The sequence below is a fragment of the Berghia stephanieae genome, chromosome 1, assembly GCF_034508935.2.
Source record: "Berghia stephanieae isolate SIO BIC M18660-M18661 chromosome 1, UCSD_Bste_1.3, whole genome shotgun sequence".
Lineage (NCBI taxonomy): Eukaryota > Metazoa > Mollusca > Gastropoda > Nudibranchia > Aeolidiidae > Berghia > Berghia stephanieae.
This window is the reverse complement of record NC_088360.1, coordinates 121137444-121152165: the sequence shown is the minus strand read 5'-3', so window position 1 is coordinate 121152165 and position 14722 is coordinate 121137444. Positions and strand designations below refer to the sequence as shown.

Genomic DNA, 14722 nt, shown 5'->3' with positions numbered 1-14722 from the left:
TCCTTCCTTACGACCTGGTCGTTTTAAGCTTCTTAGTACTGTCCGTTTTGTGAGTGAGTGATCGAAAAACAAAATTCCTAAATAGAAGACCTTAAAGAAGAAACATAAATTCAGAGTCGAATAACCAAGGGAGTGAAATGGAAAATAAAATATAGGACAAGAGCTGAAAAAAATTATTATATATTATTACAGCGAATGCTGGAAACAATATTGTAGAAGTTGATCAAAATCATACTTGAACTATTTTATATATATATATATATATATATATATATATATATATATATATATATATATATATATATATATATACTAGTTCAAGTATAATTTTGATCAACTTCTACAATATTGTTTCCAGCATTCTCTCTCATCAGGAAGACTTCCTGATGAGAGCGAAAACTCGAACCAATATTGTAGAAGTTATCAAAAGTATACCCGCAATATTTTATAAATTGGTCCTTTTCTCAAAATGTGGAGCACTATTAATTCATGGTTTTTTGTTTTGTTTTTATAACTATATATATATATATATATATATATATATATATATATATATATATATATATATATATATATGGAATTATCCTTCATCCAAGAAGATCTCCAACTGACGAAACGCAATGTGCGTAGAAACGGCCGTCTTGGACGAAATATGAGTTGATTTTTACTCATTTAATATTCTTTGAATTGTTTATTTAATTTATAGAACACTGTCTGAATTGCAGGACATCTATACATAATATGCGTTCTTAATTTTGATTTCCTTCAGATTAACCAGTTGTTATGCTTTATCTATTTGTTGTCTAGAAGGAACGATTAAGTTCATGATTAAATTGATATTAGACTCTGACATTGCATAATCACTGATTATTATTTCGTTGTCACGAGTAATTCCTTTCTTGAGTCAGATTTCACTTTCGGTAAAACATCATGATAAAGAAGGAAGGAGGTCGTGTTATACCAGTTTAAAATAACATTAATTTGATTTTCGATAAAGTTCGCAAATTATATATATTCAGAAAAATTAGCTCTGCAACACAATGTCCAGTTTTTATCGCTATAACTATAACAAAATGAAATCAGAATGAGAAAATTGTTGGTTACATCGTATCATACCAGTTTAAAATAACATTAATTTGATTTTTGATAAAGTTCGTAAAAGCCGTGACTTTATTTTTATCATATACAATGAATATCTTATTTTACTTTTCAACCTTAGACATCTTCTCTCATCCTTTGTCTTTATTTTTTCCTTTAAACCTTGCATTGCATTGTATGTCCCTTTGCTTATAAATAGTCAGTTTTTTCTTTACGTGGCTTATAACCATACTTTTTTATAGCTATAAATGATGCATAGTTTGGTTTACAGCTGTACTTATCATGCTAACTTTGTATCAAGATGTTAAAACAACGAGACTATCACATTATCTCATTCGTCTGTAGTGTTTCATTCATCCTGTTTTGTTGATAAAGGGGAAGCCCTAAAGTCCACAGTATCTGTCTTCGTCTAATAAATTGAATCCTTATGGTTATTTTCTTTTAAAAACAAAACAAACATCATCACAAACCGATATTACCTCTCTTTAACTTTCTAGCTACCATCTATTTTCAGAATTTTACCCGAAATTTCATTCTCACCAAACACAAAAATAGATTTTTTTCAAACAGAATACTAACGAGAACATGATATATATTGTTCAGAAAAATTAGCCCTGCAACACAATGTCCAATTTTTATCGCTATAGCTATAACAAAATGAAATCAGAATAAGAAAATTGTTGGTTACATCGTAAAGAATGTGACGATTTTCCTATGGGTGGCAAGAAGAGGGTTAATCTATAGCTGAAAATATATTATGAGAATTTGATTAGGTTTACTTATGTTTGTGAGATCTCTCCTGAAAAGCTTAATAATGTCGGGCTGATCTAAATGCTAAATATTGCATTTAAGTAAAATAAATAAATAAATAAATAAATGAATAACGAAATAAATAGATAAATAAATAAATAAATAAATAAAAGAGTTTGGGAATAGTTTATGCTTTATCGGAAGCAACATACCTAGTGTATCAAAGTGAGTAAATACAATTATAATCTCTCACAAAATCAGTTTTAGCAGCTGTTTCATCCCGAAAAAATGGCTTCTGAAATGGTGAGCCATATTTTATTTAAGATAAAAAGAATATTGTATTTTCCCAAAGAATATTAATTGAGTATTTATATAGAGCAATAACTACTAAACGTGATCAACGTGCTTTTCAAGAAGTGTCTAGACAACAGCAACCCTTAACATGTGGGACATGACATCACACCTTTTCGGCGGACGCAGCGCTCTTATTATGGGACGGATACTCGTTTTACAACCGAGTTCGGTGACAGACTTTTGCGCTGATAATAGGGGGATTCAAAACCTGGACCTACCAGTTCGAAGGCGAGTATCATACTTCAACACGATGAAGCCGCAAATAATAAAGACAAAATTTCATTTTAATTTCAAAGCAATAGAAAAGAAAAGTCGTGACATCAAACCCTCTAAATTTTTAGTTCCTAAATCCACGTTAGTGTGTATGTAACCAGTCTTTCTGAGCTCTGAGTGCTAACAATGAATACTCTTCAACAGTCGTAACGTCACTTCTTTCCTAATGACGCATGGTAACTTAGTAACACTGGCTCTAAACTATTGGAACAATGGCGGACGCCGTATGAAATATTTCTCCGGCAAGTATAAAAGCGTATCCAGAGGAAAAAAAAAACAAACCATAAATTTGATCACGTTTTGACTTTTACACATTCTAATCACAAGGCATATGAAAAGTTCTAGCCAGCATGAAGAATAAAAAGTAATGATTTTCTTTGTTTAGAACCAAGATGGCCGCCGTCACCGGGCGGCGTAACATCAGACTACTGAATCCAATTGGTTACATAAAGGTGGCATAACTATTTTAGCAGCAGGATGTAAAGGCAGATGCTTAGGATTACGGGACGTAATAGAGCGAGAGTGGGTGGTCACTTTTGACGAACAGCATAATATTATATTTATTCTAGAAAATAAGATGCCATCATTCTAACAGCAGAAGATGAATTACATAAATTAGGTATCCAGTCCTTTGGAAGAGTGGTTTTACACTTTCAAAGAACTAGGAACCAGTTTTTTTGGATATTTGCTTCATCTCGCTCGAGTACATTATTTGAAGCGTGTGTGTATATATATATATATATATATATATATATATATATATATATATATATATATATATATATATATATATATATATATATATGAAGGGTTCCATCGCAAAACGCGTTATGCGCCAAAATCCACAAAAAATGTTTGATTGTTTATATTGCCATTATGAGGATCACTTTATACTTGAGGAAAATGTTTTTTAGCGAAAAAACGTTTTAACCGTATTTATTTCTGTGCGAAGTTGACATTTTTTCGCAAACCGCGTTATGCGCCAGGTGAGTTTTTTTACAGAGTGCATTATAACCATTCAGCCAATCAGAAACGCCAAAACTCGAAACTTCCGGCCACACCTTCAATATTGTTTACATCCTAAATCTACCCTAGTTTCCGTTTCTCTTTTCCGTGAAAAACCTAACCACATAACTTCATCTGACATCTGTTCATCAATCCGTTCTCATCACTTACGAAAACAAAATGAATTCTTTCGATGATACATTGGAAAATGTTGAAATGTCCATCAATGGAAGAAGGAAAAAGAAAAACAAGGCAAACCACGGGCGTGAAGTAGAGAAGAGAGCCCGTAATTCTTGTGGTGGCAAGATCCCTTCGATAGCCTGTGTTCATCATGCTGCCGATGGCTTTTGTTGTTCAGAATTCCTGACTCTGGCTGACTTGATGTTGAATCAAGAAAAATTCTATCTAAATGTGAGCAAGGTGAGTTGAGTATATTTTTTTTCATTGATTTTGTCCGATAAGCTATGTGTTCGGGATAAGAATGCAAATAATTGAGAGCTAGGCTATACTATGGTTGGTGATTGGTGTTGTTGGTAGTCTCACTATTTTGAAACTCTCATTCACTGAACGTGAGAGGTCGTGCAACGAAAATTGAACCCGGAAATATGCCGGAAGCTGACCATCGTTATGGACGCTGTCATTGAATCAAAATGAAAGCCAATGAAAGCAGACGCGGAGCTCTTGATTTTCGCCATTTTTTGTCTTTCGCGAAACCACTATGGCCTCAACATCCGGGTCACCCGTTGCCCCAACAATGTTTCTGTCGTCTGCTATTTCAATCGAGGGAATCGGCGGAGAATTCGATATCGTACGAATTTTTTTGTTCGAGCTCTAAAAGTCTCATGAAAATTGATGGAGGTAAGAGACATTTTTTTTGGTTTTATTAAATTATCTAATAATATTTCTTAATTCACATCTATAAAGTGAAAATTTTCCGTTTCTTTAACATTTGAACAGTGTGTATGCGAGGTTTCAATCGAATTGGCCTACCCTGAAATTTTTTATGTGTCCTCGTATTTTTTTTTCTATTCCAGCTCTAAAAATGTAATGAAATTAATGGAACTGAGAGACGATTTTTTTGTTTTATTTACTAATGTAATAATATTTCTTAATTCACATCTATGAAGTGATCATTTTCCGTTTGTGTAACATTTGAACAATGTGTGGACGAGGTTTCAATTGAATTGGCCGACCCTGAAATTTTTTATGTGCCCTCTAGTAATTTATTTTATTCCAGCTCTAAAAATGTAGTGAAATTAATGGAAGTAAGGGACAATTTATTTTGGTTTTATTTCATAATATTTCTTAATTCACATCTATGAAGTGATAATTTTCCGTTTGTGTAATATTTGAACAGTGTGTGTACGAGGTTTCAATTGAATTGACCGACCCTGAAATTTTTTATGTGCCCTCCAGTAATTTATTTTATTCCAGCTCTAAAAATGTAGTGAAATTAATGGAAGTAAGGGACATTTTTTTTTTGGTTTTATTTCATAATATTTCTTAATTTACATCTATGAAGTGATAATTTTACTTTTGTGTAATATTTGAACAGTGTGTGTATGAAGTTTCAGTGAAATTTAAACGTTGTTATTTTTGTACTTTTCCATTTAGCATGTATTGCATTCAGAAAAATGAGATTTGTCACTAATAATTGTTCTAAAGGAAGACAATATTTTTTCCAGCATTTTCTTTCTTTTTCTGTTTTGTTTACCTCATCTTTAATTGTTTTCCATACAGTACAGTTTGTTACGTAGATTCTTGTTGTGGAATTTGCTGCATTCCTGTGCATTAACTCGATGGGGCATTGAAGGTAGGATATTTTAATTAATAACCACTCCTCCCCCCTCTTCCTATTCTTAAACTTTATTGGCCTTCATAGCCATCTTCTATCTCTGAGAGGGAGGGAGGGGGGGGGGGGGGGGAAATAAATTGCAAATTTTATATTATTTTTCTTTTTGCTTTATCTGTCAGTCTTGTTTTCTGCCTTTAAAATATATCATATTATACACATTCAATCTTTATTTATATTCTGAGACTCAAGGTGATAGCACAAAATACCAGCATTAGGTGTGACCCATGGAGATCAGACATCATTGTCTAATTTCTAATCAGTGAATGGCAGTTTGAGTTTTGTCATTGATAGTTATAGACTTATTTTGTTGACAGTAGCCAGTGAAGGCCTTTCACGGATTGGCTTTACATGATAAAACTTCTGATTATGGACTATCAATTGTGCTTTTCAAGCAACATCCCAGTAATTTTTCCTTTATTTGAACACACTATCCTATCTTCATTGTTTTTCAAACAGTTTGTTTGGTGTGTGGGTCTACTAAGTAGATTATTGTTGTGGAATTTGCTGCAATCCTGGGCATTAACTCGATTTGGCATTGTCATTGAAGATATGATATTTTAGTTAATAACATCCCCTCCCCCCTCCTCCTATTGTTAATCTTTATTGGTCTTCCATAGCCATTTTCTATTTCTGAGAGAGAGAGAGAGAGAGAGGGGGGGGGGGGGGGGGGGATAAATTGCATCTTTTATTTTTTTTATTTTTTTTTTTTTGCTTTATCTGTCAGTCTTGTTTTCTGTCTTTAAAATATATCAAATTATACACATTTAATCTTTATTTCTTCTTTTGAACACACCATCTTATTTGTTTTTCATACAGTTTGCTTGGTGTGTGGGTCTACTAAGAGATTATTGTTGTGGAATTTGCTGCAATCCTGGGCATTAACTCGATTTGGCACTGTCATTGAAGGTAGGATATTTTAGTTAATTACCACTTCTTTTGAACACATCTTAATTGATTTTCATACAGTTTGGTCTGAGGGTTAAGTCTGTAGATTCTACCTGCTGGTAACTGTTCTATCTTTGATTGGATAGTGAAGGTAGGATACTTTAATTTATACACCCATCCCCCTTTCTTAAAATCCATTGGTATCTCATACTCATCTTGGGGGTTCTGATAGTTCAGCAAAAGTAACGGGATGACCCCAGGTGCACTCGAGATTTTTTGATGACGTCCTTATCTACTCCCCAGATATTGGGTCGCTGGGTCCGATCTGGTGGAAATCAGCAATAACTAGCATTCTATCCAGAGGGTAGCAAGAAATTGCCATTGTCTGTTTCAAGCTATAGATATTGGGATAAACTCGGGCTCCATGGTCTCAGTGGCTCTAAAGTGTATACTCATCTTCAATCCCCAAGGGAAAAAAATATATTGCATTGTTAGTTTTAGATTTTTGCTCTATCTGCAAGTGTCTCTAACTGCCCTGGTATAGTAGTTTTCTGCATGGAACCTCCCAAAATTCTGCACATATTTCATTCACAACACACAAGCTTCTAACATAAAATATTAGCAAAGAGTGTGAACCACCGTTGTAAAATTACAAAATCAGGTGAACAAGAAGTTTGAGCATTGCTTTTGTAGCAGATTACACAAAATTTGTACTCTGCCGAAAGCCTTTCAGGATTGGTGCTACATGATCCATCTTTTTTTTTGAACTATCAAATGTGTTGCTGAGCTGTCAGAATTCATTTGAATGGAAAACTAAAATGACAATTCCAATCATTATGATGTTAGCAAAAACTAGGTTTTTCTATCTTTTCTTTTTACGTACTCTCCCCCCCCCTCCCTCCAACTGAATCAGCAAGGTCTTGTTGCATCCTTTATACTTGGTTGTGGAGTTAACATTTGTGATTTATAAAAAGTGCTACTTAACAGTTGTTTGGCTTTGTTATCTTTCAGGTGTGTTTGATATCGTCAACAAGGGCTACATCAAACTCCTTGTACATAAAGCATTAGAATCAAGAGGTGAGTTGTCTCAAAATTAAAATATAATTTTAAAATATTTTTAAAAAAAAGAAAAGTCAAGCGCATTCATGAAGATTTTTTAAAGAAATGATCAGCCCCACAAACTTACACAATCCATGTTAAAAGCATTACCCATTGATTACCCCTGTACCAATGACAGGATCTTATCGTTATTCATGAGGCGCTTTATCTTAAAATCCTCTAGAGATGCACAATATAATAATAATAATATAATAATAATAATAATAATAATAATAATAATAATAATAATAATAATAATGATAAGTTTCATCTGTTTGGAAAGTATTTGTACAGACGTATGGTGCATGATAAAAATCAAATAAATATTTGCAACAATATCACAAAGCAACAGAAGTAAAAGTAAATGTATATGGTCTTCAGAATTAAAAAAAAAAAATTGAAATAAGGGTAAATATCATAAATAGACTTCAGATTATGTGTATATTTGTGAGGAAAGGTATAACCATCCATTTAAGGTGTGAAATGAATGTAAAATTGCACGGTTTTAAAAACAAATGAATTTGTAAAATTCTTATTTAGTTTTTTTAGTTAATGTAAAAGTCTATTTTGAAGCATTACATTTATTTTATTTGTTCTGGTAAAGTAATTCAAAGATATATTTAGAGAATAAAATCAACAGAACAAAGCTAATTTGTTAAATTAATAAATCTCTTTTTCTCCCCACAGACCAGTTAAGGCATGGTGTCCAAGACAGCCAGTCAGGTGTGGTCATTAGTGGCAAACTACTCATTTGATCCAGATATGCCTCACCAGATGGAGCATTTGTTTTTCAATGAGTGCAAAAGAAGTATCCTGAAACCATTCTGAAAATTCAAGAGCTTTCTGGTTTCGACATTAATAAAATGTATTATATTTGTTATTCGCTGAAGAAGAGGTTTGAGCCCAAAACGTTCTGTTTTTGGTATTTTGTTCTTTTTTGAACTTATTATATTCATTTTGTACTAAACAAGAAAAATAAGTATAACTGTTATTGGCTGAAGAAGGGATTTGAGTCCGAAACGTTCCGTATTTGGTATTTTATTCTTCTTTGAGGTTGTTATATTCATTTTTGTACATTAGAAGGAAAAAAAGTATTATTATTGTTATTGGCTGAAAAAGGGATTTGAGCCCGAAACATTCCATATTTGGTATTTTATTCCTCTTTGAGGTTGTTATATTCAGCATTGTACTTTAGAAGAAAAAAAACGTATTATTATTGTTATTGGCTGAAGAAGGGATTTGAGTCCGAAACGTTCCGTATTTGGTATTTTATTCTTCTTTGAGGTTGTTATATTCATTTTTGTACATTAGAAGGAAAAAAAGTATTATTATTGTTATTGGCTGAAAAAGGGATTTGAGCCCGAAACATTCCATATTTGGTATTTTATTCCTCTTTGAGGTTGTTATATTCAGCATTGTACTTTAGAAGAAAAAAAAACGTATTATTATTGTTATTGGCTGAAGAAGGGATTTGAGCCCGAAACATTCCATATTTGGTATTTTATTCTTCTTTGAGGTTGTTATATTCATTTTTGTACATTAGAAGGAAAAAAAAAGTATTTTTATTGTTATTGGCTGAAGAAGGGATTTGAGCCCGAAACATTCTATATTTGGTATTTAATTCTTCTTTGAGGTTGTTATATTCAGTAATTGTACATTAGAAGGAAAAAAAAGTATCATTACTGTTATTTGCTGAAGAAGGGAGTTGAGCCCGAAACGTTCCGTGTTTGGTATTTTTATTCTTCTTTGAGGTTGCTTTATTCATTTTTGTACATTAGAAGTAAAAGAAAAGTATTATTATTATTATTGTTATTTGCTGAAGAAGGGATTTGAAGTCGAAACATTCTGTGTTTAGTATTTTATTTTTTGACTTTGCAGTTGGTAGAGTACTCACTTTAAATGCAAAGGGACTGAGATTGGTCCCGGGTGCAATCGAGATATTTTTCTGATCCCTTTGACTACCCAGCTGTGAATGGGTAGCCGGGTCTGTTAGATCTGGTGGAAAGTACTTTGTGATGGACTAACGTCCTATCCAAAAGGTAGCAAGCAATTGCTTTTGTCTATTCATGCTATAGCAGCCGGGATAAACCCATGAACCATGGATATCCATTTTGTACATTAAGTAAATATTATTTGCAATTGGCTGAAGAAGGGTTTTGAGCCCGAAACATTCCTTGTTTGGTATTTTGTTCTTTTTAAAAGCTGTTATGAGTAATTATATAGAAAAGTCCACAACTTCTAGCATTTTTATCTTTTTGTTTTCTAGACATGTGAGCTTTTCAAAAAACATTTTCTTTTCTATTGAACGGATCCCTTGTTTAAATAAAAAGTAAAAGGTGCAGTTTTGGACACAATTTTTGATCCATTTTTCCTCTTTGTGATATGTATCAGTTTCCCGTCACTCTTTTGACCTTATCTCAAAAACTATAAGTGCCACAATCATAAAACCTATATGAATTTTGATTGTTTTTGTGCAAGGAATCCAATGAAACTATTTTCAGAATGATTTGACAACTTTGAAAATTTAGTGAGACTACCTTGGTGTTGTTATTGAATTATGATTATGATAGTATCCGCTTTACTTTGGCTATTTATATATAAAAATTGAAGGTTTAACAATGGTTTCCACTTTGAATGAATTTTCACTATTATGATAAGTGATAAGGAACAACAATTTTGACCTCATTTTCCTTTCGTTCGGAAAGGTGGTGTTCGATTTCGATTCCTCTCTCTATGACTCTGAATATGAATGACAGTTAAAACATTTTGCTCATCAATTTAAAAAAATAAATTAATATGCACTCTACACCTCCATCCAGGTTTGTAAAATTATGGAATTAAAGGATTTTTCTTAACATCTGATCCATGACTCTACGAGATTATGTTGGAAAATATTTTTTCTTCACTTTTTCATCCCATCATTTGCTATCACTATCACTATCAGCTGTAATTAAGCTCAACAAATTAGTGAACTTATGGTGCCAATATGCTTTTATTTGAATTTCAGGTTGACCAAGATGCATTTTTGCTGCGACTTATTCGTGTACAAGACCCAAAACTAAAACGTGTGCGGGTTCATCTTGGTGAGAGGAAAAAACAGAGAAACACGATGTCCACCTTCCATCTCCTAACCCACCAGGAACAAGGACAGATCAGAGTATGCAAAGTGACATTTTGCTCTGTTTTAGGTAAGTGAAACTCCGTTTTTACCATTGGATTTACATCATTTGCTGCTATTACAATCATTACAGTGTGAAGACTAGGTAGCTTTGTACGAGTACGTATTTTGTTAGGTGCTCGTCTTACTATCTTTTGGTATGAGTGTGACAGTCACAGGTGGCTCCTAGTTTAAGTCCATTTTTGGCTGTACAGAATTGAGTCTTTTAAAAAGACTTTACTGACTCACATTCTCTCACCACACTGATGTGTATTAGTGCCTGGACCTTAACAGTATTGTCTCCGTTAAAAAAAAGTAACATTGCCTTACTTCTGTCATAATCTCGTCTTACGTGTAGTTTAGTGTAGCTGATAGCTTGCGATTCCCTGTAATGTGCTTGGAGCCCATGGGTGGAGATGTAACTCAAGATATTTCCCCTCGTCGTGATTATACCAGTTATCTGTAGCTTTATCTAATCGTCGCCTTATCTAATAGTTTGCCTGCTAAACTATAGATTGTATTATATTTGAAAGTACTTTGTGCTTACTGTAATACTTAGCTATCCTATTACTATTGTTCTTGAATTGTCGCAAAGGTTAGAAAGATAGCACTTGCCACGGGTTCAAAATTTACTGTTATGGTTGGGGAGTACTCTTCCATTTTAGATATTGGAATTCCCATAGGTGACAGGTAATTTTTTGTAAATGGTTGATGCGTAGCTTTCTTTATTCTTATGGCCCTTCCATTACAACACAGCTCAAGTTGAGATAAACCAAAATCAGGATTTGATTCCTTTTTTAAAAATTGGCCATTTGCTGTTGTTACTTGAGGGGTTATGTTGTTTATAATGATATCTATTATTATTATTATTGGAGGCGAAGTGGCCGAGTGGTTAAGGTGACCCGGAAGGACCCAGTTTGAGCCCCGCTTCAGGTACTTTCGTTTTTTTTTCCTTGAGCAAGATTATTAGCCTCCGATTTGCTCACTTGGACAACATGGGTGATTCCTGTTGACATCAGACATCTTGTTTGATGAGTTATCTATATTCCTTCGTGGAATGCCTAGGCGACGATATCCTATGATGTCGTGGCGGAAAAGGCATAATTTTGTATTATTATTATCATCATCATCGTCATTATTATTATTATTATTACTATTGACATTGTCTTATTATCTCTAGTTTCAAGACTAGGCATTGAAATTTGCCTACATACATTTTCTATTGGTCTCTGATTTTTTTTCTTCTCTTTGTCTTTATTCCTCAGGCATCAGTTAAGATAGAGTTACTCGTGTGGCCAAGTACTATAGTGTACACAAGGAGTCAAGACCTGAAAACCGTGGAGGTAGACGAAATCCAGACAATGACACTTCAAAGACAAATGCCATCATTGCTCACATTAGAAGTTTTCAGTGTAAACCGAATCACGACAGTCGCAGCAGTGCCCCTGGCAGGAGATATCTGCCCTGTGAATTAAATGTTGCCAGAATGTATCGGCTTTTTCTGGCACAAGATATGAATGTGTCATATTCTTTATATTTTTCTGTGTTTGGCTCCTCATTCAATCTTGGATTTGGACATCCCGCATCCGATGCTTGTGGAACGTGCCTCCATTCAGAAGTCAGGTTAAAGACAATTCAAAAAGTGATGAACAGCGCAAAGTTCTGGCTGCACAGTTCATTCTTCATTGTCGGAAAGCCAGGATGTTCTACAACTTGATGAATAGTGTTAATGACACCATAACACTATGTTTTGATGTGATGGAGAATCTTGTCCTACCACGGACCCCTGTTGGACAGGCCTACTGCAGTAGGCAATTGTGTTTGGGATGGTCATCCACCGTGCTGATGGTTCCCAACGCAAGGAGGACATTCATCTCTACACTTGGCAGGAAAATGAAAACAGGAAAGACTCTAACATGATTTCCTCTGCTGTTAAATCTTTCCTGACCTCCATTTTACCTCGTCACCTCAATGGGAGGACAGAGTTACGCCTTTTTTCGGACTCTTGCTTCGGACAAAACGAAAACATAAACATAATCTCCATGCTTCTAGCATGGAGAAACCAACATCCAAATTTTAAATCACCTACACGTTCCCCATCGTGGGGCCACAGCTTTATTCCTGCTGATCGAGTTTTTGGCAGAATTGAGCAGGACATCAGAACCCACAACACTATTCTGTTACCAGGAGACTACCTGCCAATTCTGTCAAGACATGGGAATGTGCAGCGTTACGCCGTGGACTGGCATGCCTTCAATTTTAAAAAGGAGACTGCGCTGTTTACAAAATAGGCTCGACCATTCAAACTTTCTGACACCAGGTCCTTGAAATTAAAAATAACTGTCTTGGTGTCAAGGAAACGTATAGCGGAGACTTCGCATATTATTCGCTTTAGAAAAAAGGAAAGCTGTGGGAAAATTTTAACCCTGAGGTTCTGCCTCAAAAATCAACAGTGAAAGAGGCAAATTAGATTGATGTTATGAACCTTTTGAAAGAGATAAGTGCACCAGACAATGTTATACAATATTATCAAGCTGCTTTCGGCTAGAGAGCCGTCACAATGCTTCAGATAGTGATGGCTATGACAGTGATTGTTATTAGTTGTTAGATATGTGTAATCTTTATTATCTTCTTTTTGATATTTTCATTTCACCATGATTTCAAGGTAGTGCTGCTGTTTAATACTACCAGATTATCAAACTTTTCTCCTGTTTTGCAATTCGTTATTATAAAAACCAGTCGAGAATCTAAGGAGCAGGCATCGATGTAGGATAAATATCTGAACAAGTGTGTATGAAAGGCATCAGACGAAGCAAGAAAGAAAAATGCAAGAAGACAAATCATCCCAAAACTTCAGTCCTTCTCGACTGTCGATTAAGACTGATTTTTGGGATTTTTTTTTTTTTTGGTGCTTTTTTCTGGCACCTTTCATACACACTTGTTCAGATCTTAAAAAATCAGTTGCAAAACAGTGCCATTAAAAATATGTCAATGGTTGTCTTACAGGAGCGTTTTGACAATTTGGTTGAAGCTGAAGTGGACTGTGACCCTTCCTTGAAATGGTTATGACAAAATTTGAAGTTCTTTTTTATAATTTTTTTTTATAAAGGCTCTCTGAGAATATTACTATTTTTCTAGTATTGGTGCGATCTTTTTCTTTATTTTTTTCCATACTTTTGATAAATTAATTTTGTTCTGTCAGTCATATCTTATGACATGTATCATTTAAGTTGACCTTAAACCTTATTTTATAGGCTCTAGTATGAGGTCTGCATTAATTAATCCTTCCATGTCTTAACATGACATCAATTCGCTTTTTGCTTATTTCTAGAACTCTAAACGGTGAAGGTTTATTGGTTAGTGTTTTTTTTAATGTGTGTGCGTTTGTGAATACTATCCGAGGTCAGATATTAAATTCAATGCTGTTGAGTCATTGCTTTTTTCTTTATCTACCGCCAAATTTGAATTACATTTTGCTTTTTATTTCCTAAAATTAAATAATTACCTTATGAGCTTCTTCACTCAACTGAGACCCTATCCTTTTTATACTCTTTCATTTTGTATGTTAGTGAATATAAAATGTTCAATATTTTTTTCTTCAACATTAAAATCATATTTCATTTTCATTAATTTTGTTTTAAGAATATAAAAGTTTTAGTTTTTAAATTTATTTTGACTTTTCAAAGAATAAATGTATTTTTAAAATCTCAATGCCTGTGGTATTTTTCGTCATTGTCATTCATGTGACACGAAACTTTGCTTTGGGTGGGGGTCTTTGCTGTCTCTTCTTTCCTTTGACTTGACTCTAATCAATTCATTTATTTCTCTTTGTTGTGGCTTTGTTCTGATAACGAAATGAGCACTTGCCACGGCCATGTCTGGGAATTTTTGATTGAGGTAAACAGTCAGATCTACACATCTTTGATATCGTCCTTTAACTTCTTAAAGTTTAAGGGGTTATTCTCTGCATGATGTCTGCATTGCACATTGAAGGCATCCTCTCCTCAGACACACTGATATATCACTCTTCGGATAATTTTTATTCGAACAAGTTTCTTTGTCTCACTTTTTCTTGTTATACATCAAAAATGGATCTGAAGTCTTTTGACTATTCTATTATATTCCTTTTTCTGATTTTGAAGTTGGTATTGAGATGGCACAAGCGCTGCAAAACATCCGATAAGTAGTGACCTGATGTTTTTCGTACAGTACTGTAGTTTACGGCAAAATCACAGCTATGCTTTGCG

At 33.9% G+C, this 14722-nt stretch overlaps 1 protein-coding gene across 1 annotated transcript; it reads left to right on the top strand.

Moving 5' to 3' along the window:
• The first annotated feature begins 3529 nt into the window (after positions 1-3529).
• On the top strand, positions 3530-13194 carry LOC144962937 (uncharacterized). Its single transcript, XM_078896358.1, has 3 exons — positions 3530-3900; positions 10326-10506; positions 11741-13194. The coding sequence occupies exons 1-3, from the start codon at positions 3661-3663 to the stop codon at positions 11749-11751; spliced, it is 432 nt and encodes a 143-aa protein (XP_078752484.1). The 5' UTR covers positions 3530-3660; the 3' UTR covers positions 11752-13194.
• The last annotated feature ends 1528 nt before the right edge of the window (positions 13195-14722 follow it).